This window comes from Selaginella moellendorffii, unplaced genomic scaffold (genome assembly GCF_000143415.4).
Source record: "Selaginella moellendorffii unplaced genomic scaffold, v1.0 SELMOscaffold_0, whole genome shotgun sequence".
NCBI classification, from domain to species: domain Eukaryota; kingdom Viridiplantae; phylum Streptophyta; class Lycopodiopsida; order Selaginellales; family Selaginellaceae; genus Selaginella; species Selaginella moellendorffii.
In genome coordinates, this window is record NW_003314261.1 from 5,048,568 (window position 1) to 5,070,660 (window position 22,093).

General features: G+C 40.4%; 8 protein-coding genes and 1 non-coding gene across 13 annotated transcripts; 4 read left to right on the forward strand and 5 right to left on the reverse strand.

Moving 5' to 3' along the window:
* The first annotated feature begins 4,466 nt into the window (after positions 1-4,466).
* On the forward strand, positions 4,467-5,327 carry LOC9642265 (partner of Y14 and mago). 2 transcript variants are annotated; one of them, XM_024673391.1, is made up of 4 exons: positions 4,467-4,680; positions 4,729-4,842; positions 4,920-5,102; positions 5,173-5,292. In XM_024673391.1, exons 1-4 carry the CDS (start codon positions 4,534-4,536, stop codon positions 5,182-5,184), a joined length of 456 nt encoding a protein of 151 aa, XP_024529159.1. In that variant the 5' UTR covers positions 4,467-4,533; the 3' UTR covers positions 5,185-5,292. The 2 variants fall into 2 exon arrangements, with proteins under 2 accessions (XP_024529159.1, XP_002960523.2); XM_002960477.2 differs by having other exon boundaries at positions 4,468-4,680; positions 4,920-5,105; positions 5,175-5,327.
* Positions 5,328-5,353: 26 nt separating this feature from the next.
* On the forward strand, positions 5,354-7,774 carry LOC112345837 (histone-lysine N-methyltransferase ASHH1-like). 4 transcript variants are annotated; one of them, XM_024673366.1, is made up of 7 exons: positions 5,354-5,508; positions 5,562-5,602; positions 5,728-6,493; positions 6,547-6,775; positions 6,834-7,012; positions 7,069-7,294; positions 7,363-7,774. In XM_024673366.1, exons 1-4 carry the CDS (start codon positions 5,491-5,493, stop codon positions 6,772-6,774), a joined length of 1,053 nt encoding a protein of 350 aa, XP_024529134.1. In that variant the 5' UTR covers positions 5,354-5,490; the 3' UTR covers position 6,775; positions 6,834-7,012; positions 7,069-7,294; positions 7,363-7,774. The 4 variants fall into 4 exon arrangements, with proteins under 4 accessions (XP_024529134.1, XP_024529141.1, XP_024529146.1 ...); XM_024673373.1 differs by having other exon boundaries at positions 5,356-5,435; positions 5,482-5,508; positions 6,547-7,012; XM_024673378.1 differs by lacking the exon at positions 5,562-5,602 and having other exon boundaries at positions 5,356-5,508; positions 6,547-7,012.
* LOC9632534 (gibberellic acid methyltransferase 2) lies at positions 6,874-8,212 on the reverse strand. The gene is made up of 3 exons (XM_024679502.1): positions 7,685-8,212; positions 7,330-7,644; positions 6,874-7,276 (listed from the first exon to the last, which is right to left on the reverse strand). Exons 1-3 carry the CDS (start codon positions 8,132-8,134, stop codon positions 6,884-6,886), a joined length of 1,158 nt encoding a protein of 385 aa, XP_024535270.1. The 5' UTR covers positions 8,135-8,212; the 3' UTR covers positions 6,874-6,883.
* Positions 8,213-9,369: 1,157 nt separating this feature from the next.
* On the reverse strand, positions 9,370-10,653 carry LOC9642266 (glutathione S-transferase T1). The gene is made up of 7 exons (XM_002961130.2): positions 10,516-10,653; positions 10,366-10,439; positions 10,243-10,303; positions 10,143-10,196; positions 10,015-10,094; positions 9,754-9,959; positions 9,370-9,691 (listed from the first exon to the last, which is right to left on the reverse strand). The coding sequence occupies exons 1-7, from the start codon at positions 10,578-10,580 to the stop codon at positions 9,557-9,559; spliced, it is 675 nt and encodes a 224-aa protein (XP_002961176.1). The 5' UTR covers positions 10,581-10,653; the 3' UTR covers positions 9,370-9,556.
* Positions 10,654-10,684: 31 nt separating this feature from the next.
* LOC9632535 lies at positions 10,685-12,105 on the reverse strand. Its single transcript, XM_002961131.2, has 6 exons — positions 11,845-12,105; positions 11,525-11,686; positions 11,326-11,442; positions 11,093-11,242; positions 10,980-11,038; positions 10,685-10,899 (listed from the first exon to the last, which is right to left on the reverse strand). Exons 1-6 carry the CDS (start codon positions 11,989-11,991, stop codon positions 10,764-10,766), a joined length of 771 nt encoding a protein of 256 aa, XP_002961177.2. The 5' UTR covers positions 11,992-12,105; the 3' UTR covers positions 10,685-10,763.
* Positions 12,106-13,333: 1,228 nt separating this feature from the next.
* TRNAY-GUA lies at positions 13,334-13,416 on the forward strand. The gene is given in 2 exon segments: positions 13,334-13,370; positions 13,381-13,416. It is a non-coding gene; the product is annotated as a tRNA-Tyr (tRNA).
* A 6-nt stretch (positions 13,417-13,422) lies between these two features.
* Positions 13,423-14,495, reverse strand: LOC9632536. The gene is made up of 3 exons (XM_002961132.2): positions 14,221-14,495; positions 13,931-14,089; positions 13,423-13,860 (listed from the first exon to the last, which is right to left on the reverse strand). Exons 1-3 carry the CDS (start codon positions 14,437-14,439, stop codon positions 13,489-13,491), a joined length of 750 nt encoding a protein of 249 aa, XP_002961178.2. The 5' UTR covers positions 14,440-14,495; the 3' UTR covers positions 13,423-13,488.
* A 34-nt stretch (positions 14,496-14,529) lies between these two features.
* LOC9632537 (N-acetylglucosaminyl-phosphatidylinositol biosynthetic protein gpi1) lies at positions 14,530-16,896 on the forward strand. The gene is made up of 9 exons (XM_002960478.2): positions 14,530-14,664; positions 14,725-14,952; positions 15,006-15,170; positions 15,249-15,340; positions 15,390-15,587; positions 15,644-16,138; positions 16,191-16,525; positions 16,580-16,673; positions 16,719-16,896. Exons 1-9 carry the CDS (start codon positions 14,530-14,532, stop codon positions 16,840-16,842), a joined length of 1,866 nt encoding a protein of 621 aa, XP_002960524.1. The 3' UTR covers positions 16,843-16,896.
* A 3,571-nt stretch (positions 16,897-20,467) lies between these two features.
* LOC9632538 (probable phosphoadenosine phosphosulfate reductase) lies at positions 20,468-22,085 on the reverse strand. The gene is made up of 9 exons (XM_002961133.2): positions 21,977-22,085; positions 21,516-21,774; positions 21,325-21,441; positions 21,178-21,273; positions 21,059-21,124; positions 20,951-21,010; positions 20,844-20,899; positions 20,636-20,786; positions 20,468-20,580 (listed from the first exon to the last, which is right to left on the reverse strand). The coding sequence occupies exons 1-9, from the start codon at positions 22,045-22,047 to the stop codon at positions 20,521-20,523; spliced, it is 936 nt and encodes a 311-aa protein (XP_002961179.1). The 5' UTR covers positions 22,048-22,085; the 3' UTR covers positions 20,468-20,520.
* Between the last annotated feature and the right edge of the window lie 8 nt (positions 22,086-22,093).

Below are 22,093 nucleotides of genomic sequence, written 5' to 3' on the forward strand. Positions count from 1 at the left end.
AATTGGGTGTCCCCATCTAATTCACAATATCCACAATTATAGAGTATCCCCCACTTGACAATATACTTAAGCCAACATCTTTGCTAAAAGTCTATAACCACTAAAAAATAAATGTCTTTATATTTTGAACCATCATTACACTTTAATACCCTCATAACACTAAAGAATTAGGATTATAACCCAACCTTTGTATATGCATTTATATGTGGCATTAGATAGGATGTCTAGCATGACCCCCCACATTGATGCACTAAACTTATACCCATGTTAATTAACTTCTCTTTCATATATACACTATATATCACAACTTAAGAACTTTATTCCTTTTAGCATTTAAGTTATCTCACTTGACAAACTAGATGATTAACCTATATTTATGCATGCACTTCTTCATGTTTGGCCTCATAAGCCTTCTTTTCTGAAGTCAACTCTTCATTTAAGCACCTTATTCCTTTAAATGTTAATTTCATTTAGCAAGTCATTTAACCAATGTAATATGGTTCTATGTATAAGCATATAAATCCTTAAATATTAACTTCCATTCAAAACCATCCTTTTGAATATGTGAAGATTACTTCCTTAACCTTGATAGCTTACATTATGGCAAGCTTCAAGACCATATTTTATTTATGCTATTTGATTTCATATGTGCTTTATATTCAATTTATATTCAATTTCCTAAATACAAATTTACTTAGATTCCCATTTGGAAAATTAAAGGAAATCCACCCTTTAGTTTATTAAGGCCCCTCATTTCATAAACTTTTGTTTATCATTTGGTCTAACATAGATATTTCCATACTTTAGATTCTTTATAATACCATATTTACAAGTAATAACCCTTAAGCTTGCACTGCCAACTTGCATTTCCCCACTCCTAACTTACACAACCATCTTTACTTATGTCCTTTAATTTTTATAATTTAGTTTTACCCTTTACAATTTACTTTTGGCTCCATATGTTTCTTTTGTTTATTTTTCTCCATAGTAAGAGGGTAAATTTGCACTTCTTACTTGCCTTAACAAGTATTCTTAGGGATAAATTTATTTAATAACTTAAAAAATATTTTTTATGCTCAACTTCTAATCTTACACTCTAGGATTAGCATTATACTTTATATGCGTTTGTTTGCTTATTGTTAGCCATGCTAAAATACTTTAGGCATTATTCACTTTAGATAAATAGACTTTCTATATCTCTAGCTTTTCTTTAACCTTGAGACTCGGATAACATTTTCTATCCATTATTCTTTATATGCCTTATCTAATACCTTTATAATACTAAATATCATTTTTTTGTATTTTAGGTACTTTTATATTTCAATTATGGATTTCTTAGGCAATAAATATTTCCTTTTATAATAGTATATTGTAATATAAATAATTTTTCTCTCAAGAGATATATTGAACTTCCTTATCTCAACAAAAAATTTGAGAAGTTAACTTTTACTATTTTAAACAATTGTATCAAAGTTGTGCTTAACTATTTCATAGCTATTATGTTCTACAACTCATTGTCAGTGTTTTCACACTTTTATCCACATTTGATCAAACACTTTATTGTTAAGCTTTGTATTTATTCTATATCAATTCTGTTTCAATTGTGGTTTTTTTGGCTAGTATTTCACGAACTAACTATCTTGATCTATTCAATGCATCTTCTAATGAGAGACTTTGTATCTTGACACCATTCACTCTATGAACCTTTAAATTCCTACTACATATATAAACTACAAGGAAACTACCATATTGATATAATATTATATAAAATATAAACACTTCTAATAATTAGGTGTTTAATTTAAGGTTGAATTGTAACTAATAAAGTTGATCAAATGATAGAGCATTGAGAACTTTTGAGAAAAATCTTTAGAGAAAAGTTATCAAATGTAAGTTTTTTAGAGTTTAGATTATTTGCACACATATTCTTGGATAGATCACTACTACTATCTATATTTATATACACTCTTCGGCACTGTATATAATATATCTCACTCATGTCTTTTGTTATTGACTCTTGAATCTACAAGAAATATTTTTTTTTCTTATTGGGAGTTATACAAAGTTTTAACATAATTGTTCATTTGGTTGTGTCAAAACTTCATATGTTTTTGTTACTTGATTTTTGCAACATAATTTAACATCTCTTGATCCAATGCTACACTATCCAATAAGGTTCCCATATTTATTATGCATCCTTCTTATTAGTTAAACTTCTTGCTAAGAAGTGCCATTATTTCAAGATTATGAAGCCTCAAAACTCATATAACATTTTAAAAAAAGGATATAAACATATAGAAGAGATTTTGTTAACCACTATTACATATATAAAAAGAAAGATTCAAAGGAACAGAAGGGAAAAATCCTATGAATTAAAGTGCATCTTGTTAAGGTGGTAAATAATGTAGTACATAGTTATGTGATTGTTTACAAACATGTCAGAAACATTTAAAACAATCAAATTTAGCAATCTTATTACCTTTTAACTTCTAATTCTTTTTAAGAATTAGCTTCAGCTTTCAATATTATAATGATTTAAATTAGTTTTTGATTTTTATTTATTTTCTTTAGCAGCAATGCAGTATTATATAAACTAGGTACAATGAGTATCTAGTGTGTAAAATTTAAATGATACAAATGTAACATGCTATATCATGACAACAAATATGAATACTTTTAGTTAGAAAAACAAGAAATAAAGTACCTTAATTTAATCCACTCACTTATCTTTATATTAGTGTTATAATTGTCAGTGGACTACACAAAAAGAGTTAAGACTTATGGAGGTTGTGAATGAGACTCCTTCAAGTGGTTGGAGGTGTGGTTAAGTGACTAAAATAGAATGGAAAATTTAGTCGTTTATAACTTATATGAATTTATTTATAATATAATCTAAATTAATTCTATATAAATTCCAAAATTATAAAAATAATATGCATATTGAATAAAAATATAAACAGTAAATAGTGTAAAAATGATGGCTCTTTTTTATGAGGTCCCTTCACAATAAAAATATATATGCACATATTATAAACTTAAAATTAACAAAAATTGAAGATAAAATTTAAAAACAATCAAATAAAATAATTTCTCATTTGTATTGACTTGTACACATTTAATAGCACATATATAGATTTAATTTCACTTAAAAATTATTTTTATGTTAACACAAGGAAATTGTTAGTTTTTTTATTTTCTATATGAAACATTTACTTATGTGCTAGTATAAGTTATATAACTACAAAGAAAAATATATGTATCAACCTTTAATTCTTTATGTTTAATATAAATAGTTTATGCTTTTAATTATATATATATCTATATATAAATAAATAAATATATATATATATATATATATATATATATATATATAAAATAAGTAAATAACCTCAAATCCTATTGATTGAAAAAAAATATATCACACCATGTAACTTCTATAGTTTTATTAATTATTAAAATATTTTAAGAAATCTATTACCTATAACACTAACTATTTGACAAATTTAAAATCTCGTGTTAACTCACTAAGGGCACCACACATCATAGAAATTTTACTGAAATACATTTATAAAGAATGCTCACTATATGAATTAGTAAGAGAAACATTTATACATCTAAAATTTATTTCTTCTAGTATAGTATTAGATACCACTTGATTTTAATTATATGTAACTTAAAAGCTAAATTTTAAAGCACATAATCATTGTTAAAGATTTAGTGTTAATAAATTTTTCTTGAGGTTAGTATGTTAGCATGGGTTTGGAAAAATATTAATTATATATATATATATATATATATATATATATGAGATTTTTGCAAATAACTAAATATTCAAAGATATATTTAAAATAGTTAGAAAATGAGAGTAAAATAGCCTATAAAAAACCTGAAAAATGAATTACAATTATCATTAAAACAATATTTTCCATTTTTTATTGCTCATACTCTATTTACTTTACTGCTGTAAAAATATTATATTCTATCCAAAAACAGTAGGGAAATTAGGTTTATATAATATTTAGCTTATTTTGATTAAATTCATTTCAAGAATACAAAAAATCAATATTGGACCAAAATCATTTTACAGAGGATGAAAAACATTCATCTCAACATTATACTTATCACAAGAAATATATAAATCAAATTTCTCAATGTACCTGAAAAAGAAAGTATAAAAGGCAACAAATAATAAAAAGTTAGAAAAAAGTAGTACGAAAGAAAAAAAATGATTATATAAGAAACTTAACTTATCCCGTGCTTCAAACACATCCTTCAAAGCAATCAAAATCATAAAGAATCCACTGAAGTTCATAAACATTAAATTTGATCCTTGAAAAAAAGTAATATCACAATCATATTCCACCTCAAAAGGAGATTCAAGAATTGGAGAAGCTACGTAATTATGTCCCACAGAAGTTAAAGAGATTTGAGCACGCCTTCACAGCACTAACATGTGACAGAACTCTGCATTTGCGCTTGAGCGCTGGAGCTTGGTGTTTCAGTCATCGAGCTCTTCATCGTTTTTTAGGGTTCATGATGGGTTCAGAGGCCAAGGGCGGGGAAGAGAGGATACTCCCGGCAACGCGGCGGCCCGATGGAACAATGCGCAAGGCCGTGAGGATACGAGCTGGATACGTGGCGCAGGAGGAGGTCGCCATTTATCAATCCAAAGGCGCCTTGGTAAGCTAGGAAATTCATCACAACATCTTCGCTTATTACTTTGTCCAGTTCAAGAAGGATGCTCCTTTGGTTCCTCCCGGCTACGACCCCGAAACCGATTTGATCAAGCCAAAAACTAAAGCCGCAAAGAAGAACGAGAAAAGGAAGGAGAAGAAGCAACAGGTGAGACGATTGGATCTTTTTCTGTATCGCCAGTCTTATCTTTTCTTCATCGCTTACAATTTTTTCTCCTGAATCAGGCAAAACTGGGATCGACAACAACAGAGCCCGGCGACTCACTCTCACAAAAACTTGACGCCCTGCAAGTTTCTTCCGAGCCATGCGAGACAACAAAGCAAGGAGAAATCTCGCAAGAAGGAAATCAAAGCGTGACTGACACTGGCAAGTCGGAGCTGGAGAAGAGGATTCGAGCTCTCAAAAAAAAGGTCCGATTCTTTCTTTTCACTCCTAAAAAATCCAAGCGGATGGATCTTCACTCTTTTTTCTCTGCGTAGATCCGGCTAGCAAACGAATCGCCTCAAGAAGGGACGTCCTCTCAGCCAAAACCAGAGAAGGTGAAAGCATGGCAAGAGGAGCTCCAGCAACTAGAAGCTCAAGCTCAAGCTTAGCTTTTTTTTTAACATAATTGGGAGGGAATAGTTTTCTTCTCGGTAGTGTTTGCTAGGGTTTGAGTAGGGCGGCACTGGCGGGAGCGCTGCCGGGATTTTGGAGTGCCGTGATTTCGATCGCTGCTAGCTGCGGCGCTGCGAGCCGAGGTAAGCGATTGCTCGATCTACACATTAGGCTGGTCTGGATTTGCAGCGAGGAGCAATGGAAGAGGCAGCATCGGTAAGAAAATCTTTGTGCGCTGTGCTACGGCTTTAGCTGTATGATCTTTGCAGCTACAGACGCCTGTGTTTTGCTGGGACGGTGATGAAGAGAGGCAAGCAAGCAAACAGCTCGTTTGATTTTCATTTTCCTCTCTTCGTTTTGTGCCATTTTGTGTGCATTACTTTTGAGAGATCTTTTACGAGTTCTTCTGATTTTCTTGTTGCTTTTCCTTCCCAGGTTTGCCATGGAGAGAGTTCATGGCGTGAATGACTTTGTCGACGAGGATCAAACCAAGTTTAGCACCATGGACGAAGATAATGGCGACGATGACTGGAGAGCTCTGGCGGCATCGCAGCCTCCGCCCGAGCCAGTGGTGGAGGCCACAGAGACAGATCCAGCACCGCCACCGGAGTCTAACTTGAACGCCCATCCATCGCCGCAACAGCTCGCAGTTCCTGCTGCTGCTACGCAACACATGCAGCACACGCAGGTAGCGGACATTAGAATCATGCGCTTCACTCGGAAGCGAACTCCAAACCAGCGGGGACGCAGGCATCCGGCGCTGGTGATGAAGCAGGAAGATCTGCTCGAGAAGTTTCCAATACTTAAGCATTTGCAGCAGCAAGAACAGCAAGAGCAGAAGGAAAAAGAGGCGGTCGCTGCGAAAGGCAAGGAGGGAGTGACTGCTACTGGCTCGAAGAAGGTGGAGGCTGGCTCTAAGCAACCGGTGGCGGAGACCAAGGCAAAGGCGAGCCCTGACGCTGCAGACAATGTCGTGAAAGGTCAGAGGTCTGTGCAAGCGAGACAAATCGAAGCCGACAAGAAAATTATCCGGCCAAAGCAGCAGCTGCAGCAAAAGGTGGAGGATCAGCAACAGAACAAGAAGCAAAAATCTCTCGCCTTCCAAAAGTCGAGGAACATCATTAACAAAAGGATCAACGCCGAGTCTGCCAAGACGGAGCCTGCTCTCGAGGTGGAGTGCTCAGAGGTTGTGGCAATGCAAGTAAGTTTGATTGCTTATTTGGAGCTTTTGTTTTACTGGCATTTGGTGCGCAGGCAAAGCAGAAGGCTGTAGCAGTAGAGTTCAAGGCACTCCGCGAAGAAATTCGTCCTCTTATTTCTAGCCCCGAGGAAGAAGGACTCAAGGGAGTGCCATCAAATCTGCAAGAGCGATGGATTGAGCTCCACTGCAAGCACCTGCGCTCCAACTTCGATTACCATTTTGCTGTGACGCAGCATTTTTTGTGCCATCCTCCTTTGGGCCAGTGCAAGGCGCAAAACTAAGGCAAGTCAATCTCCACTGCTTTGGAGTGACAGTTTTCCGTTTGGTTGCTATTTTCCAGAAGCATGTTTGTCAACATTTGTAGATCCACTTCAAATGGATACTTTCGTCTTATTTCCTTCTTCGCTCCAGAATTGCCAAAGCCATTTTGACGTGACGTGCTGGAACATAAGGTTCCTTCGGAAGAAATCTCTCTTTCAGCCGTTTAAACAGTGCGTCGACCAGATCTGGAGTTTTCAGGTGTGCTTCTATTTGTTTCTTCATAGTGCTCTTCATCGCCATGGTCTCTATGCCAGCATACTCTTGAGGAGTCGGAGCTTTCCCTCCTCCAGCCTCAACTTTGGCCTTGACGCTGGCGTATGTTGGCATTGGACACTTGAGTTCTTCGAGCTGCAAGATAGTGAAAACATCGCCAGACTCGCTGACGGCCTTGGCAATCTCGTCCAGAGTCCGGTGGTAGGCCGGAATATTGAAGGAGTCACGAGTTTCTTCATCAATCAATCCCTGTGCAAAGCAAAGCGGGTTTGTTCTTTTCAGTCTGTTTGATGATCTCTTACCTCGAGAACTAAATCGTTCCATGCTTGCTCCAGGCAGGTTACCATCCAGCCGAGAGAACAATCCTCGCCTCCCGTTTGCTCCGCAGGATCGCTGCTCGATCTTATGCTTACGAAGAAGGTGACGAGGCCGCCAGGGACAGTCTCTTCAGCTCGACAAGCCAAGTAGCGGCAGAGATCTTCGTGGGCTTGCGACGCGAACGCTCGAGCAACCTCTGGTGCTGATCCTCCAGCAGTGATTCTTCCAGCGTTCCAGGACGAAGATCTTCTGTCAGCCACGGCCGCTGGAACCTGAAAGAGCAAGAGCAACGAGCTCGATCAGCAATTCATCCAAGATCGCGAAACATCATCTCAAGGAACAAAGAACTTTAGAGATGAGAACACTCGCCTTTGAGAGCCACTGCAATGCTACGTTACACATGGAAAAGTGGATGCTGGAGCTGGGGAAGAGGCGATGGTAGAACGATCCTGGCACTCCCGCGACGAAGAAATCGGCGCCCTCCAGATGCTGGAAGAGCGTGTTGAAATCGTTGGAGACCAAATCCGAAAAGAGCGCCTGGAGCTCGGGCTCGCGCAGCCCGGACGACTTGAATTTGTCCCTCACGGCCTTGATCACAAAGGCTACCGCGGTGATGGTGTTGCTGCCCACCGCGCATCCCAAATCGGCGATCCGGATGGGAGCGGCAGTGTGATCGGCGAAGTCGTGCGCCGCGATCGCCGCGCGGAGAGCCGGGGCGATGAGCAAGAATGCCGATCCCTGGTTGGAGGAATTCCGCGAGTAGCTGCTGATTCCAACCCCGCCTTCCATGGAACCCAAGTTTCACGAGAGAAATTTAAACTTCCCTGCCTTGTCCAAAGACGAATCTTTCCTCCAAAGGCGGATCTTTTCCAGAAAATATTCTATCTGTGACAGTTGACCGTCACCCTTCACCCATCACCGTCACCGTCATCGTCATCCTCACGCAACGCTTCGCCCCTCCAAGCGTTTCCTCCCGCGATTCGCTCATCTTTTCGCGCGCGCTGGGCACGGCGAGCAAGGAGGAAATGCTGCTGGCCTCGCCTCCGTCGCCGCCATGGATTCGGCGTGGGAGGTCAAGACGCCCGCCGATCTGACAATCAGGCACAGGCAGGCTCCTTGCAGTCGGCCGCGATCGAGCTCGCCCGTCCGGAGACCCAATCCCTCCGATCAATCGCAGCAATCCCAGGAGAAATGCCGCTCGCGCTCCGTGGGCGCGCGTGCGGGGCGATCGCCCAAGCCTCCCCCACCGAAATGGAACGAGCCCCCGCGGATCGTGTGCGTGGCGCCCAAGATGGTGCCCAACCGCGACGCCGGCCCCAACCGCGTCCACTTCCTCGACTCCATCTACATCCGCCGCCTCTTCCCGGAGCGCCCCGTCATGACCCGGCGCGTCAACCACGTCGCCCACCACTCGTTCGACACCGCCGACTTCAAGACCACCAAGAACGCCACCGCCATCCTCGACACAAACACCTTCTGCCGCTCCATCGCGTTCAAGGACCCCAACACGGGCGTCAACCACATCATCTCCTTCGAGAACGCGTACGACTTCTCGCACGAGTACGAGGACGCGGACCCGGGCGCGAGGGTGGACATCCACTACCGCCCCAAGACGGAGATCGAGAAACAGGTGGAGATGAGCGTCCAGATCGTGTCGCCGGAGCAGGACCGGCAGCTCTCGGAGAACAAGTACCTGTACAGGTTCCAGCACAAGATCCGGGTCTACTGCCCGCACGCCAAGCTGCAGACCTGGGCTACCACCTTTCGGCCCAGCGAGATCGTTGACTACTGCGACGTTGACCCGTACCTGTCGGCCAGTAACGCGGTCAACCCGACGCTGCTGCAGGTGCACTACCACCACATCACCCACCACGTAAAGTTGGTGCACCTGCTATGCAGGCCGCAACACATCCGCTTCCTGCAGGAGAAGCAGCAGCAGCAGCAGGAGCACAGCACAGCCAAGACTCGGAGTTGCTCTCCTTGCTGATATCCAATCTCGCATGGTTTGTTGTGCAGCGTTGCCATTTTTTCCCAGGGAAACCTCCATTCATTTTCTAGTTTATAGCTTTGGAATAGCAAAAGGACTCAGTTATTAATCTCCCAGCCCTCTTGCTTAACATCTTCAGTCGATCTTCAGTCGCCACACACCATGTTTATCACCGATTGGTGACTAAGAAAACATATAAGCAAACCTTTCTTCTGTTATGCCTTTCACTTGGCCGTTGCCGCTGCTAAGTTAGAGAGAGCGTCACGGAAGTAAGGCGAGGCTGCTTCCTCAACATCAAGCATCCACTTTTTAAGTTTGTCTCTTGGACCAACCAGACTAGCGTACTTGTCCTTCAGAACCTGGATTTTCCAAAGCGTTATTCACGAAGATGAGAGGATAAAGCTGACTGTGATGTCTTTACCTCGAGCTGGATGATTTCGCAAGCCAGGATCAGATCCGCAATGGTTATCTCGGACTCGCCGCACAGGAATTTGCCGCCCTCTTCGAGCCACACGTTTTCAATGGTGTCAACTGAAGCTTGGAGTGTTTTATCAAACTCCGCAAGTTTGCTCTCGTCTTTGGGGATGCCCAGATATGGTGCCAGGACTTCGTTGAAAAACAGGCCCGCTGTATGAGGAGAGAATAATGAATGAGGAAGTAACAGTAAACAAGGGAAAGTTACCTGCACCACGACGCAGATTTCCATGGTGCCAATCCAGGACGCTATCGATCCGAGCTCTTCGTAATGGATCCGATGGGTACCTGCGGTTTTAAAATGGTCAGAACATAAGTAAAAACGTGGTGCTTTACCAGTTACTAGAAACCCCAGGCTTCGTTGTTGCCAGATAACGAAGAATAGCATGGCTGTGCAGAAGTTAAGTCAGACTCAAAGACGAGCCAGAGTCCAAACCTTTCGAAGAGTTTGAAACCATTGTCCACAATAGCAGGCACTTGCCCCATTGGATTCACAGCTGAGCAAAAAAGACGCGAGAAACAGTGGCTTTTTCTAGAATGATTGAATTCCAGGAAGTACCCTTGTACTCTGGCGTCTGGTGCTCCCTCTTCATCAAGTCTAAGTGATGGATCTCGGCTTCAATGTTGTTCACCCTGCGTTTCAAGCAAGATCATGGCTTTAGGAGAAAGAAAAAGCAAAGAAGAAAGGAGAGAAAACTTTCAATCTCACCGGCAAAAGATGTAGATTGCTCGCGATGGCTGTGAGAGCAGATCGATGTAAAGGTGAAGCGCCATGAGAGGAGAGAAACCTACAGAAACACGGAGAACACGCGACACACAACAAAGACAATGCAGTGGACTAATAAAAAAGACAAAAGAAAATAGCTGACAGACACAAGTTTTGACAAAGGGCGATCAATTAAACAAACAGCCGAATGGTTTGATGATCGTTTACCACAAAACGTGCTCTCGTCATCATCAGTCGAGATAGAATAGCGTGACAATCTTGCGAAGACTCTTGGCTTCGCTGCATGTTTCCATGAGTAATCTGCTGTCATGGAAGGCAAAACAAATGACCTGCTGTACGTGTGAAAGAATGTCCATATTGCACAATCTGGAAAGCAAGCCCGGTGGTCAGAAGCCAAAGAAAACATCGATGCTTGAGCAAAGAAGAAAATGGAAAGACGAAAACACCTGCTCGCTTCAATCAATGGGAGATGATCGTTGTGCGGCATCTCCATCACGTTTTTCACCTGGTGTTGTTGTGTTTGAGTGGAAAACCAAGAGAGAAAGAGAAAAGCTCTTACTTTTGCTAGCAGCTCTTGGCTCTCCGGTGGCTGCTTCTTCAGACTTTGGGGAAGAATCACCGTCAGCAACTCGGGCCTCTCGGCTCTCAATGCTCCTCTGATAACCGCGGCATTTGTGCCGGAGGCTCCAGACGTGTAGATGTGGTTTTTCTGGAAGAGGTGAAGCCGACGGTTAGACTTTTCTCGTCCTTTCGATTTTCTGCTTCGTCGTCGTCGCGAAACAGGAAACTCACCGTGATTACCATCGCGTAACTAAGTATCTCAATAAGCTGTTGATGCATGAATCCCATGTTTCGCGTTCCGAAGAAGCCGATAGCTCTTGGCCCTTGTTGTTGGATCGCGAGAAGTTCCTGAGAAAGGAAGAGAAAAACATAAGAACTCCCGAAAAACAAAGAAGAAGGAACAAGAGTTTCGAGAGAACTAAGAACTTACTTGCAAGTAGTCCAAGTCTGGTATCGATTTATAGCTCGGTTGCTCTGCCACAGTGGTTCCAGCAGCAATAGCTTCAGCTTGAGTCGGGATCTCATCTCCATACCCAAGCACCAGATCACTGCTTCTTCTAGTTTCCCCTCTTCTACTCTCTGCTGCTACCCTCTATAGAAAATCCACCAAGACACGGGAGACCCTGAGCAAAGAAGCAAATAAAAAGCCGCCAATCCGTCTCTATCCATCCATGCACAATCCATCCACTCCAAATCCTCTAACAATCCCTCCAATCCAATCACAAGCTCAGGCTTAGCTAGTTCCCTTACCAAAATCTGGCGCCTCCTGCGAGGCCTCACCGAGTAGCCATCGAATCCGCTGCTGCTGGCGACGAGAAGCCGATCGATGTGAAGCGCCGCAGCTGGAGCATCCGCGCGGTGGATCCAGAGTGGCGCGCTGCAAATGCCGGCGGGCATGCTTTCTCCTGCCCAGGCCAAACACGGAGGTTTAGGTTTATAATATTTGGCAGCATTGGCATTTTTAGGGTTCTTCCGGGACTGGAAAAAATGGCGCTCACCGCTTCTTGCGCCTGTGGCATCGATCTCTTCTCAACAGCAGCGTCGGATCGATCGCTGGAGCTCCCGCCATTGCGGCGCATCCGATTTTCCAGGTCAGGAGAGAGATTTCTGGCGAAAAGTTTGGTCGCGTCGCCGGGGCCGCGCATTGCGATAGCAAGGACGCGGCATCGTGAGCGGCGCCTTGGATGCGTTGCAGAATGTAAGTTACTGAATCGAATCTCGTGGTGAGTCTCATTTGGTGTGAGATCAGTGTCAGAAAATGGCGAGTCTCCTTCCACCTCTGATGAGAATTCTCAGGTAGATCATCCTCCTCTTTTTCTTTTCCACTAAATTAGCTTCTTCTTTTGCTTCTTTCTTTCTCGTCCATTGCTGGCAGACTGCGCAGCTTGATCTCCACTTGCCGCGAAGAAGGCTCCAAGCCGAGTTTACTTGCAATGCTTGCCAGACAAGAACTACACGGCTGATAAATCCTCACGCTTACGAGCGAGGAACAGTCTACGTGCAGGTGCACATAGCTCTCATCACGGTCTTGGAATTTCATCCTAATCTTTTTTTTCTCCTCCTCTTCTACTTTTGCTCTAGTGCTCGGGATGTGAAGTTTACCATCAGCTTGTGGATAATCTCGGCCTCGTCGTGGAGTTTAGATACACAGAAGAAGGAATTGATCCTTAGTGTTGTTTAAGCCCAGGGTAAAGTTGTCTACTTGGAATGTATATGTGATCTTCCAGGTACTTCAAGCCAAAACAAGAAGAGCCTTAACAATATAAGCCGACTTTGGACCACGAAAGCTATACAATTCTTGATACTTTCTTCTGATTTCTGATTTCTAACAAGCTGTTCCTTGTTATCTATGCTGTTTTGTAATATGAATGGTTCAGGTTCTTCTGGTGAACGTTCAGGATATGTCCATCGTTATTCAATATACTGTTTGAGTAATATCATTGTCTCCTGCATCTACACAAGTTATTTGACCAAATTCACCCTACAACTTGTGAGTTCCTTTACACAGTATTTGATCTTTAGTTATGCATGAAGCTGTTGATAGTCCATCAACACATCAGTCACCATTGCATTGTAGCCATATTTTTCCACTGTAGAGTATCCAAAAAATAAAGAAATAAAAAAAAGAGGACTATAAAATAAATGTTGATATATAAACCAAAGTAAAATCCTGATGGATTGAATAGTTTTTTAAAGAGAATATTTTTAAGATACCTAAGCAAACGGGTTTATCATAAAACCGACCTTAGCTCAGTTGGTAGAGCGGAGGACTGTAGTTGCTCAGACATCCTTAGGTCGCTGGTTCGAATCCGGCAGGTCGGATTTCGCTGCTGTTTTATTGGTGCTTGAGATCCCAAAACTTAGCAGATAAAGGCAAAAAGTAAATTTCAACTATCATATCGCCAACGAGTTTATTTTCTCATCCACTTGATTCTGTGCGGATCCATCGGTAGCAGCAGCCGGAGCATTCGGCTTGGAAAGATCCACAGGAAGAGAATCGTCTTGCAAGCAGCGCTGCTGGGGATGAGCCAAGAGCTGACAAATGTGTCTGAAGAGCACGCGCGTGAGACCACCTCCACTCTCAAAGATGTAACTGTGAGCGTGAACCCTCTCCAAAATCTCCACCAGAGCATCGTACACTTGCTGGGGACAGTTGCTGGGATTTGGCTTGTCGTGGAGGTAGAGAGCGTCGAAAACTACAAGGCTTGGATCCGGAATGTGGATGTTGAACTTTGGAACAGTGTTTGATCTGCAGTAGACGAGGATCTGGATACGAAGTAAACACAAAGACGCTGGGTACGAGCTCATCTAAGGAGAAAACCAAAAATGCTCTTACCACTCGAAAAGCTCGACTTCGTTTCTTGGAGGCTCTGGCGTCGGGAAGTATGAGCTGAAAGAGGCTGGAGAGGTCACACTTTGTGTAAGAGCCTTGAGAGCCCAAGCTGCGAATCGAGGTCGAGATTGCATCGAAGTCGCGTAGATATTGGTGTGAGTGCTACACAGAAAAGAGAATCTTAAGCCAAAACTTCCAGAGGACCAAATGAAAAAATCTCTGCAGCGAATTCTCGAGAACCAGAGACTAGATCGCGAAAGAATTTTTGCTGCTGTCAAGAGCCTGCCACTCACCCAAGAAGCCCCCTGTCCGATGGTAGCGATGGAAAATGCGTGATCGGCCGACATGAGGAGCTTGGAATGCACGAACATTAGAAGCGCTTGCTTGATCGCATCCATCCTCGTCAGTGCGTGGCCCTTCTTGAGCTCGGAATCCATCTCCAAATCCACATCCACGCACAGCACGATGTCCTCTGGCCAGTGCGCTATATCCCATGTCCTGTAAGAATCCATGCCCCAAAACCTAGCTCTCAGAGCATATTCTATATTCTCCTCTAAAAGGTGTAAAGTGGTAGAACCCTAAACCTAGGCCAAATATTTGTAATGGAGCTTTGTCGGATATGGTGGCCTCCGCGCCTCCGCCAGGGCGGGCCTCTGGCGCTGCTGGGATGGATCAATCTTCACAGGCGCTGTGCTGATCTCGTCGTGGCTGCGGCGGTTCCGGCATTTGATCTGGAGGTGAGCAGCATTGAGATTTTTCCGCGATCCCTTTCTCCCTCTCTCTGTCTCTCTGTGTAGGGATTCTTCACAAGGCGCAGCTTGCGAGCGCTAGAAGAATGCTGCGGGGATGTCTGTGTGCTTGGCTTGTGTATTGCCAACGAGCTAGAGCCGCGAGAGCTTGCCATGCCGGAATCGAGGAGCAAGTTGTGGATAACATGCTCCTGCGCTGCCGCCCGGGATGGATTTTCGACTCCCACGCATTGTTCCATCACTCTCGAAGGCAAGCCATGCTCACCGAAAGTTCACGTAAGTCATTCGGATTTTTTTCCTTCTTCTTTTAAGTTTTCTCGTGATTTTAGTTTGTTCTGTACAATCCCCCTCTCTTCCGGAGCCACCATTTTTCACTCCAGCAGTGGGATTTTTTCCCCTCGTGTTTCAGGCTCCAAAGTTTTGAGCCAGGAAACATTGACAAGAAGCCTTACTGGATTCTAGAGCTTGAGCAGCAAAATAGAGGTCCAGATATCGTAAGTTTTCTTTGGTAAGAAGTCATTTGATGTTACTTGAACGCGAGAAGCAGGATTTATATTGTGGTTGCTATACAGGCTATGGTGACGCGGCAGCTTAATTGTGCTGCTTTTCTGGATGCTGCGACTGACAAAGTTTCTCATTCGATGTTCCGAGACACATTTTTTATGTATGTTGTTATGATGCTTAGTTTTTTGCTCATGTTGATAATTTTGCAGTGTCTTGGCCGGAGTGGCTGCTATTTTATCCTCACTATACTTTGCTGCTAGTCGGGTCTGGTTTCTGGCTTCAAACTGGATTCTTTCAATGCCACTTGTGAGCTGTGCACTGCGTTCTAGCAGTACGTTCCAAAGCATTCAGAATCGATTCCAGGAGCTTAGTATGTGGCCTTCGATATTTTTCTGGTGCACTGACGGGTATGTTTTTGGCTTCTTTTTTTACTTGACGTTTGTGTTTGCATTTGCATTTGCAGGCCTCAACATCCAAATGCAGCCGTTTCCCATCGACTTGACTTGCTGAGGCATTCGTTATGGTTCAAGATAGCCGTGGATTTAGTGCTTGGCACGGTGCTTGGCGTCCTCGTGCTTATGTTCCAAAACGCCATCGCGATGTTCGTCGTGACTCTCTCTTGCTTCTTGACCAACGACGTCCTGCGAACTGGATGCATCTGGCTCATGGGAGTTCCAGCCGGCTTCAAGCTTAACAACGAGCTTGCCGAGGTTATGGGGACTGCCGCTTTGAACGTCACCCAGGCTTTCTTGACATTTCTGGAGCTTTTCCCAGCTTCTGTTCGGTTGTTACAATGCCTGGGAGCAGTCTCGATTCTACTCGGTGCCAGCGTCTCAACCTCAGTTATGGTGGACGCTGTCTTTATGGCGACTGCTCACATAACTATGCTTCAAAGAGTGACCGCCTTCATATATGGGAACCAGCTCAAGGTACTCGCAGCGTTGTGGCGAATGTTCAGGTAACACAAGACAACTTTTCTATTTAATTTTTCTTGACAAACGTTTTTTCAGGGGTCGAAAGTTTAATCCGTTGAGAAACCGGATTGATAGCTACGAGTATTCAGTGGAAGAGCTCGTGGTTGCTTCTCTAATGTTTACGCCGCTCCTCCTGCTGCTTCCCACAATGTCGGTGTTTTACACTTTTTTCACGATATTACACGCGTCTCTCACCGTTCCCAGATTTCTACTGCAAATCGCAGTTGAGCTCATCAAGACGTTTCCTTATGTTGAACTGTGGCAGTGGATAGTTGCAAGGCAGAGGCTTCCATCTGGCCTGGAGTTCCACTTTGAAGTTGTGAGTAACGAGGTAGCAGTGTCAAGGCTCCACTCCAGGCTCGCCACTTTTGGTAATTATCCTTTTCCTCTTTTTTTCTGGTTTTATAAATTGATCTTCGCTGCAGACGAAATTACCATGCCATTTATTTTAGGATTGTTTTCCAGATGGGATTCCACGGTTGCTTCCAGCACTGCTTTTAATCTGGCAACTGGAGGAAGGTAGAGCCTGTCGAATTTGTTAATCCTTATGACGAGTTCTTCCAGGTTGCCTATGAAATTCTGCTCGGGTTTGTGCCCACAGACTATACACAGTTCTAACTTGAGCCTCAGAAAGTTTTTCATTCTTTCTTTCAGAGCTTTCAGTTCTGGAACTGATTTTTGGAAATGAGCATTGTTCTCGAGCGGTTCCCAATCTGAGAGCAAAAATCAGTTTCTCTTTTAACACTTGCTCAGTGGCCAAATTGTTTAACTCAACTCCAACCCTAAACCCTAACCATATTAGGTTTTAGATTTACCTCATTATTAATGTTATTATAAACATTATAATGCATTCAAATATTTTAAATCATATAAATGTTTTTGGAAATTTTAAAGAAATATTAAATTATATTTATAAAAAGAAAAATTCTATTTACATGAAAACAACAAATAAGGCTTTTGTTTTTGTAAAATATAATAATAGTAAACAATGTTACTTCATTGTTTGCTAAATACTTTCAAACTAGAGAATCATCCTAATCCACATAAAAAGTTATAAACTTTTTTAAAAAGTATTCAATTATTTATTTTTATTTTTGGTATTACTCTATACCAATTATTTATTTTTACTATAATATTTTTTATTAATGCCATATTTTTTAAAATAAAATATAGTTTTTAAGAAATTTAAAAAAATTTATTTTATAAAATAATATATTTTTTAACAATTTTTATTAATTTCTTTGGTAAATAAAAAAACTAAATTTTATAAGTTTGGTATTGGCAAATGATTTAGACTAAGCTTTACTGAAGAGACTTTCTTTCAATTTATTTATGTTTTATAATTTTTTATTCATTTACCATTTATTAATACTTTTATAAATATAAATAAACATGCTACTAAACCTTTAAATTTAATTTATACTATTAATTAGTAAAAATAGACATTTTAATATTTGTTTGAAAAACTTTTAGACTCTTTTTATCACAAAGTGCTAATTTTTAAACCATTCTTAAACTAATATCATGAGGAGTAATGATGATTTGTGACTCTTCAAGTTTCTTTAATTTGATTAATTAATTAATTTAAATATTTTTTAATATTGATGTTTTAATATCTAAAGTATTATAACCTAAATCCTAAATTAAAAAAAATTATTAGTATCTTTAATTTTATGATTTTTATTTAAATGACTTTTTTACATAATTACTTTGTAAAATATTTAAATGTTACTTCTAAAAACCTTATACAATTAATTTCAAAAATTAATAGTATAAGGGGCATACAATTTATCCCTGAAGAGCAAAATTTTTAATAATATTTATTTATTTTGTGTAAATTAGAACATTCTCTCAAATTTTTTCAAAACATGTATTTGGATTTATTAATTGCTTTTTAACAATTACATCATATTCATTTTGGGCCATCTGAGTCAGTGAGGGAATTTAGTGTTTACTTCTAGAACCTCTTACTTCATATAGAGTTAAATATATTAGAGTGGATCAAGTTGGGAATATTATGGCTAATACTTTATCAAGATATTATGGGACTTATATATACACTTGCTTTAACCACCTTTAAAAATGTTTTTTGATTCTCAAAATCTTATTAGATATCGTTTTTTTCATTTTTCATTGTACATCTTCTAGCTTCACTTCCTAGGGGTGATAGTCTTGTTCCAATGAAGGTTTATATTGCCACTTATATCGGCATTAGTTTATAAACCTTACAAAAAATATAGTACCCAAGATAAATTATGTTTTTAGATGCACTTTAACCGCTTCAATTTTAAACCAACATTTTAAACCCCATCCAACACTTACAAACATCATTAATATGCTCCTCCCATATCCCCTTTGAATGGATCAAAACATTATTGATGAAGTTAGTAATTGATTTTCTAAACAAGGATTCTATGCCATCAGTGTTGATATACATGATATTTAATGTCCACAAGATGTAGAATAAAATTTACTATCTCTTGACAAAGTTCGTGAGACTCAAACAATTGAGCCATGGATCCAAAGGCTTTATAAGGGTTTGAAAATCCTACATCACTTGCTGATGAATTGTCATTTCGGCATTTTTATATTTAATATCACCTTGAGGATGACCTTATTTATTTTATTGGGATTGATCCTCATTTAGCACAATTTTAGCATATTAATGGCTTAATGCAAGGAGGAAGGTACTCCCACCAACTAGAGCAACATATTAGTGCTGTTTTTTATATTTATTCCACATTTTCTCTATATTTATCATGATTTTCCTATTCTATGTGGCATATTAGACATTGGTGTATGACTAAGGAGTTGCATAGGTCTTTCTATTGGCTAAAGATATAATGTGATGTTATCTAGTATATGTGTATCTATATTTTATGCCAAACTTTTAATTCTCAAGGACAATTGGAGTTTATTGCAATTTCCTGTCTATTTAAGTTAGTGGTGTTTGATTTGATGGGGCTTTTTCCATAGTCGACTATTAGTAATGAATATGTCATTATTGCTTTTAACTATTTAATTCGCTAGATAAAAATTGTTACTTTTACTAATGTGTTTGCAACTGTTATTAAATGCTTCCTCCTTAATCAAGTGGTGTTCTAGCATTCTTGTCTAGAGCAAATTTTCTCAGATAATGGTCCCGTATTTATGGCTAAAACATTTCACGTTTTAACATTTCGACCAAAGATACACCACACTTTCACAAATGCTTATCATCCATAAATAGATTATTTGATAGAATGGCTCATTTGGATTTTCAAAAGGATAATCATGAAATATATGAATTTTTAGTATTTGAATTGGGATGGTTAATTACCATCTATTTAGTATGCATATATCATAAAGGTATAGAGTTTCATTGATGCTTTACTATATAAACTCATCTATAGCCATGATCTGATATTGTCAATAAAGTTAAGTTTACCTTCACAATTACCACGAGTTGCTAATGCTAAATTTTAGTATTAACATTTGAAGAGCATTTTTCCACTTGTTCAAGTGGAGTCTACTGAACACTAGGGCTATGTATAATTTATACTTTGCTAGTGGACAATAATGGGAATTGTAATGCCATTATTGATATTGTTAGTCTATTTTCCCAATATTATGGTACATGGTTTATCTAAAGGGTTTTTTACTTAGTGAAATGACTATGTTGAGTGTTACAACAAGCTGGATTGCAAGTTTATAAGATTCAGCATGATATTCAATATATTAATCATTCAAAATTTATACATATATAACAATTAAAACATTTTGTACAAAGAGATCAAGAGCAATTAATTCCACTTACAAATTCATCAATGCCTCCTCTTGATGTTCCTCCAGATTTTAACCCATTAATTAGAGAACCCTAACTACCTTTTATCCTTTTGAGAAGAAAGAATGATGTAAGGTCCAAGTGTACAATTGTAATGCCATATACTAATATTAGTATAGTGGGATTTTTATAGTTGTTCGATTAGTTTTAATTTGGACCACTCACTTCTATATATAAGCTAAAATGTTTTTCTTGGGCTAATTGATATACACATTTCTGTATTCCATTTCTATATTCCATGCACTCACAAATGGAAATTTATAATTATAAATATATTTATAATATATATACACACAAGATTAATTTTATTGAATATCAACCATTAGATGTAAAATAAACAAAAATATACTGGAAAATGTTCTGAAAAACTTATAAATTATAAACATGTTTATAAATTATAAATATAAAATTAATCTAAATGAATAACAACCATTAGATGGCATATTTTAGTTATATCCTACATGTTTGCTTAAAAAAACAATATTACATATTTTTGGGAAAGAGGTGTTTTATTCCTTTGATTTTGTCCCTACAAACAGACTTCTACTTTTGGGAGTGTATCCCGCATTCAGTCTTGAGCGAGCCATCTTTGTTGCTGAGACCCTGGATATTCAAGCAAAATCAGTTTCTCTTTCAGTGCTATCTTTATTCGCAATACCTGGAAGCGGCCAGATCGCTCTCCACCATACTCGAACCATTTCTCTTTAGGCACTGGCAGCGTGCTTTGGACGTCTCCAATGCTTGGATACCCCTTGTCGTGAAGTGGATGATAGGGAACGCTATTTTTCTTCAGGTAGCTCCAGCAATCCCTGGGAGAAAACAAACCTCAACTATCTCTAGATTGCAATAACAAGAAATAAACTCGCCTGAATTCCCAGTATGCAAGTGGCTGGACATTCACCATCTTTCCAGCTTGAGCTACCTGAAAGGCCTCAACTTTATACACTGACTAAATAGTATTATGTCGGCTTACCTCCAGATGAGCTCTTTCAGCGCCATGATCACGTCTTCTTCCATTTATCATCGCATCAACCTGGAGAAATTGTTAGAAGAAAACGGCAGCTTCAATCTCTCCCCTTACCTGGAGACTCGACAAGGCTCGATTGAAAGGCTCCACCTTGCAGATCTTGTCATACTCGTCTATATCCTACAACGTTTTTCCCAATCACATGAAGCGGAGGGATTGTCTGACAGATTTACCCGAATGTAGAGGTCCGATCCATGCTTTGCAAGGTATTCCTCCTTGGTGTTAAAGTCCGCTGCGTGAAACACACGGGCCTTGAAGCCATACTTATCCTGCAATGCCATACATGAATTTTTCTAACGTCAGGAGATAGTTCTCCATACCTCGAGGCTCTTCAGAAAGGTGTACGTCTCCGGGAACAAATGGAAAGTGTCAATGAATATGACTTTCACGGCCTCCTTTTCAAAGGCACCGATTTTGTGGAGCAAGTCTAACATCACCTGCAAGCTCAGAAGAAATCTTCAAAACAAAACAAAGAACTAGAAACGCTCGAGAAAAATATGTATGGACTTACCACATCACCGGCGATCAAGGCACAGGGAAAAGCTGGTCTCTCAAAGCACTCGATCGTTTTCTGGAGAACACTTTTCGCCTGTGATTCCAAGTGCTGTAGCCTTGCCTCGTAAGCCTCATCGTTCCACTGCTGGATGTCCAAGGCCTCTTTCTCCTTGACCGCGGCAGCACAGCTTACACTGTAGTGAAGAACACGGGCGTGGCTCTTCGATAGGATCCTATGCAAAGAAGCGAAGTTCCCACCCAATAGCGAGGAATCTCTACAAAAAAAAAAAAGAGGTGAGAAACTCGAGAGAAGGAACACGAAACTTTGATGGAAGCTAAGCCACAAAGCTAAAGAATTTTGCGAGGCAAACGAGCTATTCTTTTGAATCGCGCATGCAAATCACATCGTGATCGGAAGAAATGGAAAACCGTGTCGATCGATCGAAATGCAGTCGCATTTTTGCAAGGAATTCTTACCTGGCAGGGCGACCGGACGAAGGAGCTGCCGCGAAGGAGAGGTGATGATGCCCTAGCGCCATAGCCGCCATGTCTCCCTCGTCCAAAGAGAAAGGGTTTGGGTTTCTCACACGCAAT